General features: G+C 37.8%; 1 protein-coding gene across 2 annotated transcripts in view; it reads right to left on the bottom strand.

Moving 5' to 3' along the window:
• The window catches only part of LOC108706706 (elongation of very long chain fatty acids protein 6), a 47,423-nt gene that overhangs the window by 7,149 nt on the left and 23,339 nt on the right, over positions 1–16,935 (bottom strand). Inside the window, exons 1-2 of one of the 2 annotated variants that reach the window (XM_041579594.1) lie at positions 16,252–16,295; positions 5,373–5,504 (exon numbers count right to left, since the gene is read on the bottom strand). In XM_041579594.1, the coding sequence (XP_041435528.1) occupies positions 5,373–5,443 (71 nt within the window). In that variant the 5' untranslated portion in view covers positions 5,444–5,504; positions 16,252–16,295. Of the gene's footprint in view, positions 1–5,372; positions 5,505–16,251; positions 16,296–16,935 lie in introns of those variants that run through there. The other variant, XM_018243349.2, reaches the window with a different exon arrangement.

The following is a 16,935-nucleotide window of genomic DNA, read 5'->3' as shown; positions in this document are numbered from 1 at the left end:
CTACACTTAATCTGCACCTATACGTGAGTAATAAATCGGGGCACTTTCAGGGGTAACCACCTTTGGGGGGGGGTAAGCAGGAAGGGGGGGACTATGTAGGGTAGTAGATGAGGGTTTTTATTATTGGGGGTTTAGTTCTCCTTTTAAGGAAAGGGGATTCAAATTACAGAAGGACCCATTATCTGGAAAACCCCAGGTCTAAGCTGGATAACAGGCCCCACACTTATTTGTTTTTTAGTATTTTCCATTTTAAAGGAACAGTTCAGTGTATGGTAAATAGTAATATTATGTGCAAAATAATATAGTCAAAAATGAACACTACTTCCTGCTTTTTCGCTCTCAAACTCTGAGTTAGTCAGCGACTTGAATATGGGACATAACTGTTCAGTGAGTTTGTAATTGATCCTCAGCATGCAGCTCAGATTCAAAATCAACAGTTATGACCCATGTGCCCCCCCCCCCCCACTTAATTCGCTGATCCACAATCAGTGGAAACCGAGCGAGATGCAAAACAGGAAGTAGTGTTCTGGCTATTATGTTTCACATCCAGTCACTCCAGCCTTTATACATTACATTTTTGGCTAACTAACTATTAGAAACATTTATATTCTGCACAGCCTGTCTATTTACGCAGCAGGAGATGGATCAAGATGTGGCAACTCGCTGGTTCGTTTTAGTGCACTCATCTCCCATAAAAGTCTTTTTACCAATTTACCTGTTATAAAAGAATTACTCATCATTCCATTTGAAACTTCAGACTTAGCACTCACATAATACCCACCAATAATATATAATTTTCCCCTTTGGGGACTTAAATTTACAAAGCTATGAGAAAATTAACAAAGGTGATTGCATTCAGTAGTGCAAATTTATAGGCATTCTCACTAGTGAAGATTACAATTGTGCACACCCACAGTAGCAAAAGTCAAACATAAAGGGGACCACATGTAACTTCGGGGGGGCAACTATATGGCACCCCAGAGCACAAATGTCATCTGAGTTGAGAATCTCAACTGACTATCTACACATCATCAATAAACTGTGAATATATCTAGAATAGGGGAAACTGGCGTAAAAGGGTTTATACTGCAGCATTAGCTGCAGAGGATGGCTTGCATCTTGGTAGTGTTTGTAATTTAGTAGGTCTGTTCCAATACAACCAGATTACATGGAGGGGGGGTTATATAGACTGTTGCGATGTAGTCAGAAATGTTATTGACTACCATTTGGTACCAATAATTTAGAAAATTATGGGGGCACATAAGACCAGTCAATCCATTTAGTTTACAGGTCTCAGGGAGTGTCAATTAAAAAATTTTGTAACAACTTACTGGCACTGTGGCACACAGGGGCACATTATATCAATTTAAAGGGGGTTGATCACCTTAAAATTTACTTTTAGTACAATATAGAGTGATAGTTTGTGACAATTGGCAATCCGTCTTCACTTCTTATTTCCAGTAGTTTTTGAAAGTATTAAGCTTTTTGGTCAGCAGCTCTACAGTCTGATATTTCAGTAGGTATCTGGTTGCAAATTATTCTAGCAACTAGGCAGTAGTCTGAATAAGAGACTGGAGAGGGTCTGGACAGTTAAGCGATAAAAAGTAACAATAACTAATATTGTAGCTTCACAGATCAGATAGAAAACCAATTAAAAAGTAATTAAAAATTAGCGATTCCATAACATACTAAAAGTTAACTTAAAGGTTAACTACCCCTTTACACAGCATAACACTGCTTTCAGGCAATGGTGGTTTGACTGGCTGTTTAAAGCTTCTAGGGAAGAGACCGGTAACATTTTAATGGCAGTCTGTGTTGCTTTGTGTTTAATCATTTCTTATTAATCAATAAAAGCAATTTAAGTAGAAGACAACCTGTATAAATCCCACTCTCTTCAAGACTGCTTCCCTATCCAACTAAGTACTTATGTTAAAAAAAATAAATAAATAAATAAATAAATACAGCTCACATCAGAAAACATATTCTGAATGATATTCACTATAAGACCAGTGGCACAGGGCCAAATTTTACGTTCAGGGCCAAACAACCATATTATATTGCGTTCAGACTATTTATGGGGCAGACACAACAGCAGTCAGCACAGTCTGATCAATACTGTATGTCAGTAATGTAATAATATTGCTCTACTATCACACTGCCAATAAATAACAAAACCAAATCCATACTAGGCAATGGAGATACAGTAATATACTCTACAAATGTACTGCCACACATAGGCATATCCAGTAGGTGATTAACTGTTTACGTTCAGGAGAAAATCCTTTATTTTAGCAGACCTGGCAAATAATAAATTGTAGATGTGACAGATAGTCTAGCCAGCACACAACTGCATTCCATAGTGTCTCCACACTTGCTGTATTGCCATGCATTTTCATACTCTGCCTTCTCATTCTGCTTTGTATGGCTACAAGAATCTCTTTTCTAAGACACTTTCTAAATGGTAGCTAGAAAAAGCCTACGATGAAGTGCCAGAAAGCGGCATGAAACACGTCAGGTGACCACACATGTCATAGAGTAGAAAGTACATGTAACTGATGTCTGTTTGTTATTTTAATAGTACAAAACAAAGTCTTTTTTGATTTTAACTCCCACGTGCGGAATATTTTTCTCGCCCACCAAACCCTGTGAATATAACATTGACTGGAATGGAGACCAGTAAGAGGAAATGTCTGCGCAATATGGAGTAAGCACAATGGAAGGGTGACCGTTTGGACTGGGACATGTGAGCTTTTATTTTCATTGACAGCTAGAAAAACAGCCACAAAATATTACAGAACTACCGCTTTGTGGGAGACTTAAAGGAACAGTAACACCAAAAATGAAAGTGTTTTAAAGTAATGAGAATATCATGTACTGTTGTCCTGCACTGGTAAAACTGCTGTGTTTGCTTCAGAAACACTACTATTGTTTATATATACAAGCTGCTGAGTAGCAATGGCAGAAATTGAAAAAAGGCTATATGGCACAGGTTAAATAGTGGATAACAGATAACACCATTATGTTCTACAGAGTTTATCTGCTGTGTAACCTGAGCCTTTTCTCCTTTGAAAGGCTGCCCCCATTTCTACACAGCAGCTTATTTCTATAAACAATAGAAGTGTTTCTGAAGCAAACACAGCAGTTTTACTATTGCAGGGCAACACTGCATTACATTTTTATTACTTTAAAAAAGACTTATTTTTTGATGTTACTGTTCCTTTAATGGTGCCACATACACACAACATTCACAGGGCATCTGTCTGTGGGCCAAACAGTCAATTACCTGCAAGTGTCTCATCAAATCTCTTTGTTACCTTATGTGACAATGGAGCAGACTGCAAATGAATTACTACCATATACCTATGGTAGTAATTCTCAAGAACTATAGCTTTAAAATTGTATTCTGTGGTCATCAACATGCTCAATGGCATATGTATATTACCAATGAAGTGAGCACAATAGTTCATGCATCCATGCTTTTACTATTTATCAACTGTTTGGTTTCCCTGGATTGCACAGCACTAAAAACAAAAATGAAGGAGCCACTAACAAGTGAACTCTGGGCAGAAAGTGGATTGCTCCAGTTCAGATAAGCTGCATGTTTTGTGAGTAAACTAATCATGTTATTTAAATAAAATTAAATTGTTATCTATCTATATAGCTCTCTATCTATATCTCTCTACCATCTCTCTCTATCTATCTATTATCTCTCTCTCTCTCTATCTACTATCTCTCGCTATCTATCTACTATATCTCTTGCTCGCTATCTATCTGCTATATCTATCTCTCTATTATCTCTCTCTCTCTATTATCTCTCTCTCTCCATCTACTCTCTCTCTCTCCAGCTATCTATTATCGCTCTCTATCTATCTATCTATCTATCTATCATCTCTCTCTCTCTAGATTTATATATATATCATAATATCTCTCTATATCTATCTATATTTATATCTCTCTCTCCCTATATCTATCTATATTTATATCTCTCTCTCTATATCTATCTAAATTTATATATCTCTCTATCAATTTCCATTCCATAAAAGAAAACAAGTATGCAAAAAATCTTTATACTTGTGCAGCAAATTTTGAGTGTCTGCTTTTTGTATTCATTTTTGGAAAGGTCTTATTTGGTTTGTGCTGAATCGACATCTATTCGTTCTCACTTTGCTAACCCATGGTACCATATTTTTGGAGTCCTTGAAACAAAGTGCAAGACACTGTTCAAAGGCTGCAAATAGAGAAGAGAGAGTACACAAAAGGGTGTGGAGCCAAGAGAGGGGAAAATGATATATAAACAAAATAAAGAGTAACTGTCCTCTAGGTGGCTCTAGACTATTATTTGTTTTAAAACGTAGAAGTGGTAGCTCAAGTAATGTAATATACATCTCTCAAGTCTAATTTTTATCCCAAATAACCAAGCATCAGGCATTGTAGTTTAATGTTAGTAAGACTCCCAGAAAACAATAAGGGATCAAGCAAGAGATGAAATATGGTGATATATAGAGGATAAGCCATCTCTTGAATGTTACCTATGTACAAGGGGAATCATTTCTAACCTAACCCTTGGTGAGCTTTTCATTGCCTTTTAAATATAGAGCCACCATATTAAATGTCATGGAGAGGAGGTAAGCTCCTTCTAACTACACACATATAAATATACAATGAATCCTGATGAACAATGTTCAAAAACTTCATTCTACCAATAAATGTATCAAATGCTAATCTGTAATCAAGACTATATATGGCATATTACTTGCTTGTATAGTTACATAGTTACATAGTTAAATTGGGTTGAAAAAAGACAAAGTCCATCAAATTCAACCCCTCCAAATGAAAACCCAGCATCCATACACACACTCCTCCCTACTTTTAATTAAAATTCTATATACCCATACCTATACTAACTATAGAGTTTAGTATCACAATAGCCTTTGATATTATGTCTGTCGAAAAAATCATCCAAGCCATTCTTAAAGGCATTAACTGAATCAGCCATCACAACATCAGCCGGCAGTGCATTCCACAACCTCACTGTCCTGACTGTGAAGAACCACCTACGTTGCTTCAAATGAAAGTTCTTTTCTTCTAGTCTAAAGGGGTGGCCTCTGGTACAGTGATCCTCTTTATGGGTAAAAAGGTCCCCTGCTATTTGTCTATAATGTCCTCTAATGTACTTGTAAAGTGTAATCATGTCCCCTCGCAAGCGCCTTTTTTCCAGAGAAAACAACCCCAGTTCTCACCCTGCAGTATGATGTCCCTGAACTATTTTCTCAATTATTCTTTTAGTTTTACATTGTAAAATACAACTACAAGCTATATTTTAGTTTACTTTTAGCTATATTTTTACTACAAGACACGAGAAAGGAGCTTACCTGAAAACTGCAAGGCTAAGCGACCACAGGATGAGGGGCTTTCTTAACTCAAATTTCTCTCGTTGCTTCATTAGGTGTCGTCCACCAAAAATAAAGGCTGCATATAAAGCGGAAAAGAGGAATGACTTCTTCCTAGTGAAGGAAAAAAAAATACAACAAATATGTGATCAAAAATAAAACAATGAAACCAACAAAAATCTTAAACATTACAACTTCTATATAGGCAAAGTCCAAAGGACACCCATTGCAAAAGAAATAAAAAAAAATATACTGAATAGTTAAAAACTAAGCCTATAATATGTGTTTAATAAGCAGTCCCAATAAAATGACCAGATATACAAGATCTATGCACCTGGATGTTAGTAAAGGGAACATCTGTGACACTGTTGTGTGCAGGGCAAATGGAGCTTCCTGAAAAATAGGACATCCATCTGCTTGACTAAATGGTTGCATATGGCAGTACTGTTTATTCTCAAAGTTTTTTCCACAGTAATTATTCTGATGTGTCAAAGACAGCCACATGACACATAAGAAAGGTCCATCTATTTTTAAAAACATATTAAACTTGTCCCTGGATTGATTTGGTCATTCTGTAAATGGCCATAAATAATGTTATTTTGGCAAGGCTCTGGGAAAACCAGAACTTACATGGCCCTATTATAATACAATCTAAAACTTTTAGCAAAGATTACAGGAAACGACGGCTACCATCATCCCATGAAGACTGACAGTGGGTGTCAGTATTGCTGGCAGTCACACAATGACATTCGCCTGCTTCTTCATCTTTAGTTAAAACAAAGAAAACCATGTTAAGATTATAACCTTCAGTTTGGATAGATTTCAAAAAGTCTCATCATAACTAGCTTGAGAATCTACATGGAAAAGCAATAAAAAAAGGACATATACCCTTTTATTTTGTGTGAAGATTTACTACATCAATCACACTAAAAGGACTTGAGCTGACCAATTAATACCCCCTTAGTGGCCAAGTTTTGCCTTAGTCTGCTGCTAAGACACCACTACTGATGGGCATAAAAATGCGTAGAAATTTTGCACGTCATAATTATTTTGCCACCCATTGACTTCAATGTGTTTTGTATAAAGCTATTGTATGGTTGCTAACCAAAGCATATGTACACCACAACTATAAAATCAGACTCTACATTTTATAAACAGTTTACAGGTAGCAAACAATATAAGGGATAAAGTGTAAAAAGTAACCTTGATTGGTACATACCGTATATACTCGAGTATAAGCCGAGGTACCTAATTTTACTGGGAAAACTTGTTGACTCGAGTATAAGCCTGGACACAACTAAGACCGTTAGACAAACAGGTATAGCCGGTAATTTTTGGCAAAATTAAACTACATTTCATTCCTTTTATTAACAGAAAGGTTCCATTTATAACCCTTTATGCTGCAATCACTACAGTGCAAAACTAAATCACTGAAAATTTGTCCCCACCAGTGGATTTATATGACAGACATTTTTCAGCTGAGACAAAATATACTTTCCACTAGCAATTATACACAGACACACACATATACTATACACACAAACTCCCCACACATATACTATATACACACACACACACTCTCTACCCACACCATCATACACAGACACACACACATATACTATATACACACACACACTCCCCACACAATAATGACAAGGCACAGAGGAGGCAGAAAGCATGCACTGGTCTGTGTCAAACTCTGATAACATATGTTAATGCAGAGCCAGGGTGTCCAACCTGTAGACTTCCAGCTGCACTTTAGGAAATGCACAACACAGGGAAGCAGGTACAAGTGCAACAATAACTGGAGGGTCGCACACGCCCGGGTTGGGTGACAGGGAACGCCTGGAGGGTTGCTCGGGCCTGCAAGTGAGGGAGGATCCACAGCCTGCAGTGGTTGTTTCTACCGCCACACTCCTTTAAGCCGCTCCCTGTACTGCGCACCCGCTCTTACCTGGGTTTGATCCCGGTGGCGATCCGTTCGTAGGCCCAGGCCGGGGGGGACGCAGGAGCCAGCGGGTCAGTAAAGGTGGGGGTCGGGTATTTTCTGTCCATATTTACAAACTGACGCGATTGTTAGTGGCAGTGCGGTTGTGAAGGAGGTTAAGGCGCACACACCGGTCCATGCGCGTGGTCTTGTATGTGCTTGCACGAGCTCGGCAGCACTCACAGAAACCCAGCTCATGATCCGGTGAAATTCAAATGGCTGCGTCCAGTCACCGAGGTGAGAGGTAGTGGCTCGTCTCTTAGTAGCATGTAACAGGATGAACTCGCGGTTTCCTGGGGGTTATCTGCTCTGGGTTAAAGTGTATTGACTGCAGCGCCGGTAGCTGGCAGTCCGGCATTGTAGACTGTGTATGTACCGTATGTATGTATGTATGTATGTATGTATGTATGTGTGTTGCACGGATGAGGGGGGTCTTTTTAATATATCAATTTCATCTACCAGAGCTTTTTTTTTTATCATTGACTCGAGTATAAGCCGAGGTAGACTTTTTCAGCACATTTTGGGTGCTGAAAAACTCGGCTTATACACGTGTATATACGGTAAGCTGAAATTGGTGCAGTTTGGTCAAACGTGGCAAGCAAATTGTACAGATTTCTAAGGGGTTAATCTATTTGGCCTCCAAGCAGGGGCATTTCTGGGGTCTTCGTTGCCTGAGGCAGCATTTCAGATGCTGCTTCCACCTGGCACTTACCTTTCCGAGCGTTGGAGTGGGACAAGGGGGGATCGCATCACTAGTGAAGAGAGCACAATTGCGCTCTCTGCACTAGAAGAGCAGAACTACTGATGTAAGAATCTGAATTTTGGCTCTATAAGTTACCAGGAGCAACTTTTTGCCACCAGTGATAACCTGTGGGCTGCTGCCTGAGGCAGGTTTCTCAACTTGCAGCATAGAGTATGCACTCCTCATCAGGATTCATCATCAACACTCAAACTTTGTTCTATGTAATATTTTATTTTAAAGAGGTTGCTGAGCTTTAAATTAACTTTTAGTATTTGTCGTCTTTAAGTTATTTAGCTTTTTGTTTAGCAGCTCTCCAGGTTGCAGCTCCAGCAATCTGGTTGCTGGGGTCCAAATGACCCTAGTAACCATTAATTGATTTGAATAAGAGACTAATATTAATGAGAGGAACTGTCTAGAAAGACGAGTAATAAAAAGTAGCAATAACAATACATTTTAAAAGAAACTTAAAAGGGTTGTTCACCTTCCAGCACTTTTTCCAGCTCAGTTGTTTACAGATAGTTCACCAGAAATAAAGACTGATTGCAATTACTCTATTTGTAACGGTTTCCCACCAGACAGTGATTTTGCCCCCTGCTATCAACTTCTGAAGGCCGTTCAGGAGAACATCTACAATGACATAATTTATATTATTACATGGACAGTATAGCCTGTGGTTGGCATTCATGGGGTGCGAGCAGGGGCAGCAACCTAGTTATTCCCCTGCGAACCCCCTACTTGTTAAATTTGTGCATCATTTACAGTATGATGGCAGGTGCAGCCAACAATGGAACCCTCTACACTTACCACCTGCCATAAGACAATTCCCTACCAGCACTACAATCTGCACCATAGCATTGAATTTCCATGGTGGCACTAGTGCAGCTGGACCCCAGATGCAAGTGCTTTTTCAAATGATCACTAAGGGGTATGCTTTTGCATCCAGGGTCATAGTAAATGACCCCTAAAATGTATCTAAATTTTCTTGCTTAGGATAGTGCAGCAGACAAAAGGACATTAATACAGCAGATCTGCTGGTTCCAATACCAATCCTAATGCGTAGTTATATTTATATGAAACCAACAAGATTCTCCTGTTATTAAGTTCATTCTTTTGGCACTATCCCATTTGTTAAATACAAAATTGAAAATTCATTTAATATGGATAATGCCATCATGTAAATTAATTATTTATAGCCAATCAGCAGAAATGAGACTGCAACATTTCATTACACCCAACTTTGTGCTCATACTGGTGTTTTCCACAGTTTCTGTTTGCTGGAACCTGTATAATTCACATTTAATTTATCCAATTTCTATGGAGATTTATTTTTTTATAAAGTAAATCAGATTTTTTCTTTTTAAAAGGATTTTATTTAAACAGCCACATAAAACACATTATTATCCCCTCCTTCTTGATTAATGTTGCTGCTCAGCAATTGATTCTGCTTTCCACTTATTCATTCTGTTGTCCTAATGATTATGCTGTTCGGCAGACCTTCAAGACACTCTCATCCCCAGCAATTGCACAAACCAAAAATTATTAAATGATTACAATAATTTAATCATGCTGTAATTTAATATTATATTACATGAACCAGAAATGACTGGCTAAAATACAATTATCAGGAAGCTGTTGCAGCCAATGATATCAAAATTTATAACTCAACTATGAATGATACAAAGACAAGGTGAAAATTAAGGGACACCCAAAGGAACAGTGATAATAAAAAGAGGTGATTTACTATTGCCCCTGACAAGTGCTTAAGCACTAAAGGGAACAAAATTACATCATGTTCATATGCCCAACACTTGCATCTGGTACATTGCTGTGCTCTGCACCTCAAACTGGATTAAATGAATGACATGCAAATATAAATTCATAAAAGATGGCAAAGACATGGGTTTCCGGATAACAGATCCTATACCTACCTACACTTTTCTTTGGACAGCATAAAATGTATAGAGATTATAGCGTATATATCCTTAAACTCATCTTTATAAATTTCCAGTTGATTAAACAAGCAAAAACTTAAAATTTGCTTAATGCAGTACAATTTTAGATGTGCCTCAATGCTACAGCAGAAGCATGGGAATGGAAATGATATGATTGTGTGCATCGGAGTAGGTACATTTTGCTTTGACAAACAAAATGAGCAATTCTTGGCATTTTGCCTGCTTTCAGCATTAACTGCAAATTCCTGCAATTCCTTCATTCAACTGACTAAAAGGCTGTAGTGGTTTCATTAAGGTTTTATAAACTTATTCGTGAAATATAAATTTTCAATGAGTATTTTTTTTTTTGCAATACTGACCCCAACTAAAAACAAAAGCTCTGTTAAGTTACACATTTATTGTTATTGCTACTTTGTATTATTCCTCATTCTCTTTCTAAAATCAATGCATGGTTGTATGTTGTATGTTATATTGTCTATGTTTTACTTCTCTTAAAATTTTACAAAACTTTTTTCTGTCTCCCGCCCACTTTTGATGACAAAACTTTTTACAGCACTTCCTATTTAATGCTGGTCGGCGGGTTGTGGATAAGGCAGTTGCAGGCCGGGTAGCGGATCCAAGTGGGTAAATATGCGGGTTGTGGTTCAGGTCGCAGGCTGCGGGTTTGCAATTTGGGTCGGGCTCTCAAAAATTGGTTGCGCGCAGGACTCTACCCCAAGGTATGACAAAGTTGTGGTATAGCCAGTGGCTACAAATTCTGTAACACCAATATTGTTGCTAAGAAACGGATGAGAAATTGCCATATTGCCATGTGCTTATATTGCCATGTGACATGTCTGTAGTATCATGGCTGTATCAACTTACAGACATTTTACATAATATTTATCATTATATCAGAGCTGCAGAGTATACCTTTAAAAGTCAGTACCAAATCTACATGGGTAGAGTAAAGCATGGAGATGTATGCACAAACAGTTTTAGGATGGAAAAAATGAGATAGCTCTATGCAGTGGGATTAGTAAGAACGCAAATGGTTTACCTGTTAAGCTGGCCATACATGTAGAGATCCACTCGTTTGGCGATTTTGCCAAACAAGAGGATCTCTCCCAATATGCCCGCATTGAGGTAATAATAATGCGACATTGAGGTACCGTAATAATAATGTGAAATCACCAAACGAGTGGATCGCTCCACGATATGCCCACATTGAAGTGGGCAATATTGGGCTGATCCGATCGTGGGCCCTAGGGCCCAACAATCGGATCATAATGAAAGCTATACGCATCAAGGAACAGATGCGGCCACGTTTAGACAGGATTTTTAACCCTGCCCTATCGTCATCTGGTCGTCTTTCGGACAGATATTGATCGGGGAAGCCCGACTGAGGACCCTACAGACAGGCCAATAAGCTACCGACTTGGTCTGTCGGCAGCTTTTTTCAGCCCGTGTATGGCCAGCTTAAGTGTAGATATGGGCCAGCAGGGAGAGAACAACCGGGGGTCTCCTTCCTGAATTCTTCTCCATTGTGCACAATGGATATCATCACCAATGGGCGCACCCACTATACCAGCTTGCAAAGTCCCCCTGGAGGCAATTTTGAATGTCCGAAGTGAGTGCTGGTGATGGTGGAGGGAGGGGGGGGAGAGAGGGTAGCTCTGAAGCATACCCGATTAGTATCCCATACCAGAAGTACTTTTATTGAAGGCAGTGCTGTAGCATGTCGGTTATATGCAGGATGTGCTAGGACAGATCTGCTCTAAAAGGATGCCGAAGCAGCGTTAGGGCATGATTAATGGGACATCCCTACATTCGCCACAGGCAAATTAGATAATATATATGAGTGTCTTGGTAGCGTAGTAGCATAACGTTTAGATGTTGTACATCACATCCAGCACAGAAACCCAAGAAAAAAATTAAGGAGAGAGATAGAAGGGATGACCTTCCACCTTGGAAGCAGGATAACAAAGAAACTGAAGTAGGATGGACTAATGACAGGAAGAGGAGGAACAACCCTTGAGCTTTTTCCTGTCATCCTGCAGCCTATAGGGAAATCATCATTAACCCGTAGGTACCTGAGAAAAGTATTTGGAAGGTGAACAACCGTTTAAAGGTAAAGAGAGAACGCTAAAGGAAGAATGGCACTTTCACAAAGCAGAACATTTAATCCCTTTCATTACTGTACTGCATATGTATTTATATACTTAGTTGCCAAGGGAAATTCATTCTGTTCAGTAATTTCTTACCGATAGTGTTACATTCTAGTACCAGAAGAAAATTATCCTGGCAATACATAATGCACTTTAATTTTATTAAAGGCTCACAATTTGTTGTTTTGCTTTGTGCAATCTGTTCACATTACATTGTGTTGCAGTTTTGGCAAGTGGGTCAGCATATTCTGTTATGCCTAGGGAATGAATGCACAGCTGCAAGCAATGCCCAAGACAGTAGAGCTGCTGACTTAAAAGGAATGGGACTCGGGTCAGCAATTTCAGTCCCATAAGCAGCTTTTAGAAACTTCAAATGTGTAGAACATCTGTTTAAAACAGATTTGGAGAAGACAAGAAAATTGGTATTAATTAACACAGGTATAGGCAGCCTTTACAGAGGATATTGCACATGCAGTTACTGCTCCGTGGAAGAAATATATTTGAGATAATATTCCATATCTTCCATGCAACAGATTTTTGACCAAATGCTCAATTTCTTTAAGAATCCATGAAAAGACAGATGATATCTTTAGCAAAGCAAATGCAGCTCCTGTTACACAACATGCAGCGGATGCATTGCAAGGTATTTGGATGACAAATCATGAGCAAATGATGAGTAGAAAATGCACTAAACTGCACCTATCTAAATTCTAGCATGGGTAATATGATTTCAGAGTAAAAATACAGCTGAATGGTGAACAAATTAAGCTTTCCCACACAGTAAATGAGTACCATAATCTTAGTGGTCTCTCTGGGGCTTTCATTAACTGTGAACCCCAAAACCTGGCTTTAAGTCCTGCTTGATTTGCATTAAGTCATAACATAGCATATGAATGTCTTGCTATAGACAGACCAAGCTATGAATACCTTGTATTAGAAAAACTACAAATAAATCAAAATAAGTCATTAGGAAGACCAATTGCAAACAAGTTAGGACAGGTGCCTTACTGAAAAAGTCAATTCACCCCCCCCATAAATACAGTTTAGAAAGAAGATCAAAAGATACATTGTAATAGCCCGGTTAACATTTATATGGGTTGTATGTTCTATAAACACCCTCGTCTAAAATATCAACTCATTAGTGGACATATTAAAATCATGTGATGAAATACGTAGAGTCCATTTAAAAGTTTTTTCTTTTAGAATATGTTGAAGAAGTCGTATATGGTCCAGGTAATTTAATTAGCAATTAGCTATAGATGTTGATGCCATTTTAAGGCATACGTATGTTCATAACAGGATTTACCAAGAGCATCCATTCACAGACAGCCCATATGTAGCCAAGCCACAGTAAGACTGTTAATGGTTCCAAAAAATAGTCCAAAGTGCATTACTAGGAGGAATGTTTGTCTTCGGCTTTCCTTCATTAGTAAAATAATATATAATAAATGTGGTTCAGGAGCCATTGCCCCAGTTGCTTCCAGTCCATTCTCTGTTAGCCCCATGTTATAAAATACCTCTGTAACTTATACATTGTTTTTACACACTCCGCTCCTCAGAAATAGAATACTATTTAATGTCCTTTCTTGGCTCTATGGGTGAAGCTAGAGACAAGTTATGGGCAGGAAATACTTTTTCCAAATGAAAAATTTGAATCTATGCTCAAGTACCCTACACGGTGGCGTTCTAATTGTATTATTAGAATTGTTTATCAATATATTAAATTGTATTATAGATGATATGTGTTATAGTACATCACTGCTATTTATCAATATTGTTGAAATGAAAATAAAATATCTGTATACTGCCATGGGGAGTACTTTTTCTCACAACTGAATACAGGGGGAGGCGATCAATCATAAATCTGATATCATTTTGAATCAGTTGACAGAATAAGAATTCAGAGCTTGGTAAGTGGTTGTCCCACTTCTCTTTCTGCACATGGTAGCAGTGTTTTTTGGTCTTAGCTGGCTAATTACATACCTCCCAAATGTCCTGTTTTCTGCGTGACAGTCCAGTCTTTTTTTTCTGCTCAGGCCACAGTCTTTTTTTAATTAAAAAGTCCAAAATTTCTAATTGATCCCCTGCACTGATGCCATAAAAAGATACACGGTTTCTAAAACCAAACTAAACTAAATTAAACCCAGAACACTCAGCACCTGCACTTTGACACATTTGTAACAATTTAAGATAAGCAATTATACAATTGTAACTATTTAAGATAAGCAAGTCACTGTGACTTACTTAAAAGGCAATTTCCCTTTCGTTAGCAAAATTGTTATAACACACAAAACATGCCCCTAAAACTCCCAAAAATGTGTTTACATTTCCATAACCTGCCAAAATGGAAGTGGTCAAAAACATCTTCCAGCTAAATCACCTCTTCCTTGATCCTTCCTTTCTTGTTATGCTGCTACCCCAAGTGGAATTCATATCAAGTCATGTCCATTTGAAAGCCAGGCCCTAGCCCACTAAAGTTTGTTTGAAAACATCATGAACTAGGATGAAACACTGTCCAATAGTAGTCACTGTAGATGTACTGTATTTCTAATCCCAAAGGTCTTCATTCATTTCCAGTAACTTGCTATACTTGATGGCATCTACAGTATTATGTGTGACTGTATTCTGTGTCCCATGGACCTTCAAGGTTTAGCAAAGTCCTCATAAATTAGTTTTCCTTGGAGATGGTTAGCATGGTTTACAGGACTGTATAAACACCCAGAGATTGAGATTTTTGTTTTAGTAATACCAGCTGTCTTTCCATCTTTTTTTTTCTGTCTGACATAATGATACAGGTAGATACAAGCTGTGAATTACAGTCTCCCATAGCCTCCATTATAATAAAATAATCCAAATTTTAAAAAATAAATTTCCTTTTGCCGTAAAAATTAAACAGTACATTGTACTTGATCCAAACTAAGATACAATTAATTGTTATTGTAAGCAAACCCATCTAATTGGGTTTATTTAATGTTTACATGATTTTCTAGTAGACTTACGGTCTGAAGATCCAAAATATTGAAAGAACCATTATCCGGAAAACCCCAGGTCCCGAGCATTCTGGATAAGAGGTCCCATACCTGTATTGCAAAGGCTTGCTTGGATACATATTTTTTTATGACATATAGCACACAGTCCATTATAACATTCCTAATATAATACAGGTTCATTGCGCACAATAAGCAGCAGAAACTCAAGACAGAAGCATTGGCATTCAGAAATCTATGCAGCAGCATGAGAAGTGTGTTTGGACACAAGTAAATACATTTTTACAGACAAATTAAGCATTTTTGTGCAACCACACGTGCTTGTAAATAAGGATTATTATGTATATAAAAGAACCAATTCTACAGAAACATTCCAATATTAATATAATAATATTCACTTTATATTCAATTTTTTTGGAGTTAATGGAAGTCACAAAATGTCTAACCTATGGCCCCTACATGAATACTACATTTTAATTATTTTACATAATACCTAATTGTATCTCTAAAAGTGATATTTTATCAAACAGAATGTTAAAAATAAACGTTCAATCATTTTCACAGCGTACTACATATATTGTGTTCTTAATGGTAAAAATATTTGAACATGGATGCACACTTGGGGGCCTTCTCTAATTTTTTTAATGATCTGTGTATTTGAAACTGTGACTACAGAGATTAGCGCTTAGGGGGATTAGAAGAATGTATGACTTCTTTCTATATTTATCTCTAGTGGTTCCAGGGATAAATGAAATGTAGCTGATTAGCTGTCCTATAATACCTTGATCAAAGTGAATTCTTAAATAGGGCTGTGCTCTGGTGTAAATACAGTGTGAAGTCCTACCAGTTTCTTTTAAGTTCTTCTCTAATATTCAGGCAGCTTACAAAAATGCTTTTGAGGGTTACGGATAACTACTACCTATGTATTGTCTGAAGCTTTTGCTTAAAGAAGAAGGAAAGCTACAGAGACATTTTATTGCCAATAGATTAGCCACAATGGTGCAAACTATAACCATATATTTATTCTGTAGAATGCTTTACCATACCTGAGTAAACCGCTCTAGAAGCTCTCTGTTTGTTTAGGGTAGCAGCTGCCATACTATCGTGGTGTGGAATCAGTTCCTGCCTGAGTCTCTCCCTTCTCTCTCATAGCTCTGGGCTCAGATTGCAGCAGGGAGGGAAGGAGGTAGGGGAGAGGAGCAAACTGAGCATGCTCAGGGCCGTGCCCTGGAGGTTTAAGATGAAAACAGGAAGTCTCATACAGAAGCCCATGTATACACAATAGAAGGAAATAAATGCAGTGATTCTTTTGACAGAGGACTCAGATCAACCAGGATTACTGGTGTATTTATATAGACCTTTTTGATAAAGCTTACTTAGTTTTAACCTTTCCTTCTCCTTTAAAGAAGAACTATCATGAAAATAAAAAAAATGAATATAAACTTCATCATACTGACATAAGAAACTTTCTTAATATAATAAAATAAATCAGTACTGTTTCTGAAATAATTAAGTAATCTTCATTTCCCCCTCTTAGCAGCACGAGTTGGGTGTCAGCACAAACAAAATCTAATAAAATAACATACCTTTTTGCACAAATCCTTCACGTAGAGACAGGATTTCTGGTAATTCTAAAATGAGCTCTAATACATCTTCTAAGCAAGATGCCCCCAAATGCTGTATTTCATACTAAACGTCTATGGCCACCTTTACGGTCAAATGAGACAACA

Source organism: Xenopus laevis, chromosome 1S, assembly GCF_017654675.1.
Source record: "Xenopus laevis strain J_2021 chromosome 1S, Xenopus_laevis_v10.1, whole genome shotgun sequence".
Classification (NCBI taxonomy): domain Eukaryota; kingdom Metazoa; phylum Chordata; class Amphibia; order Anura; family Pipidae; genus Xenopus; species Xenopus laevis.
This window is presented reverse-complemented; position numbering and strand designations above follow the sequence as displayed.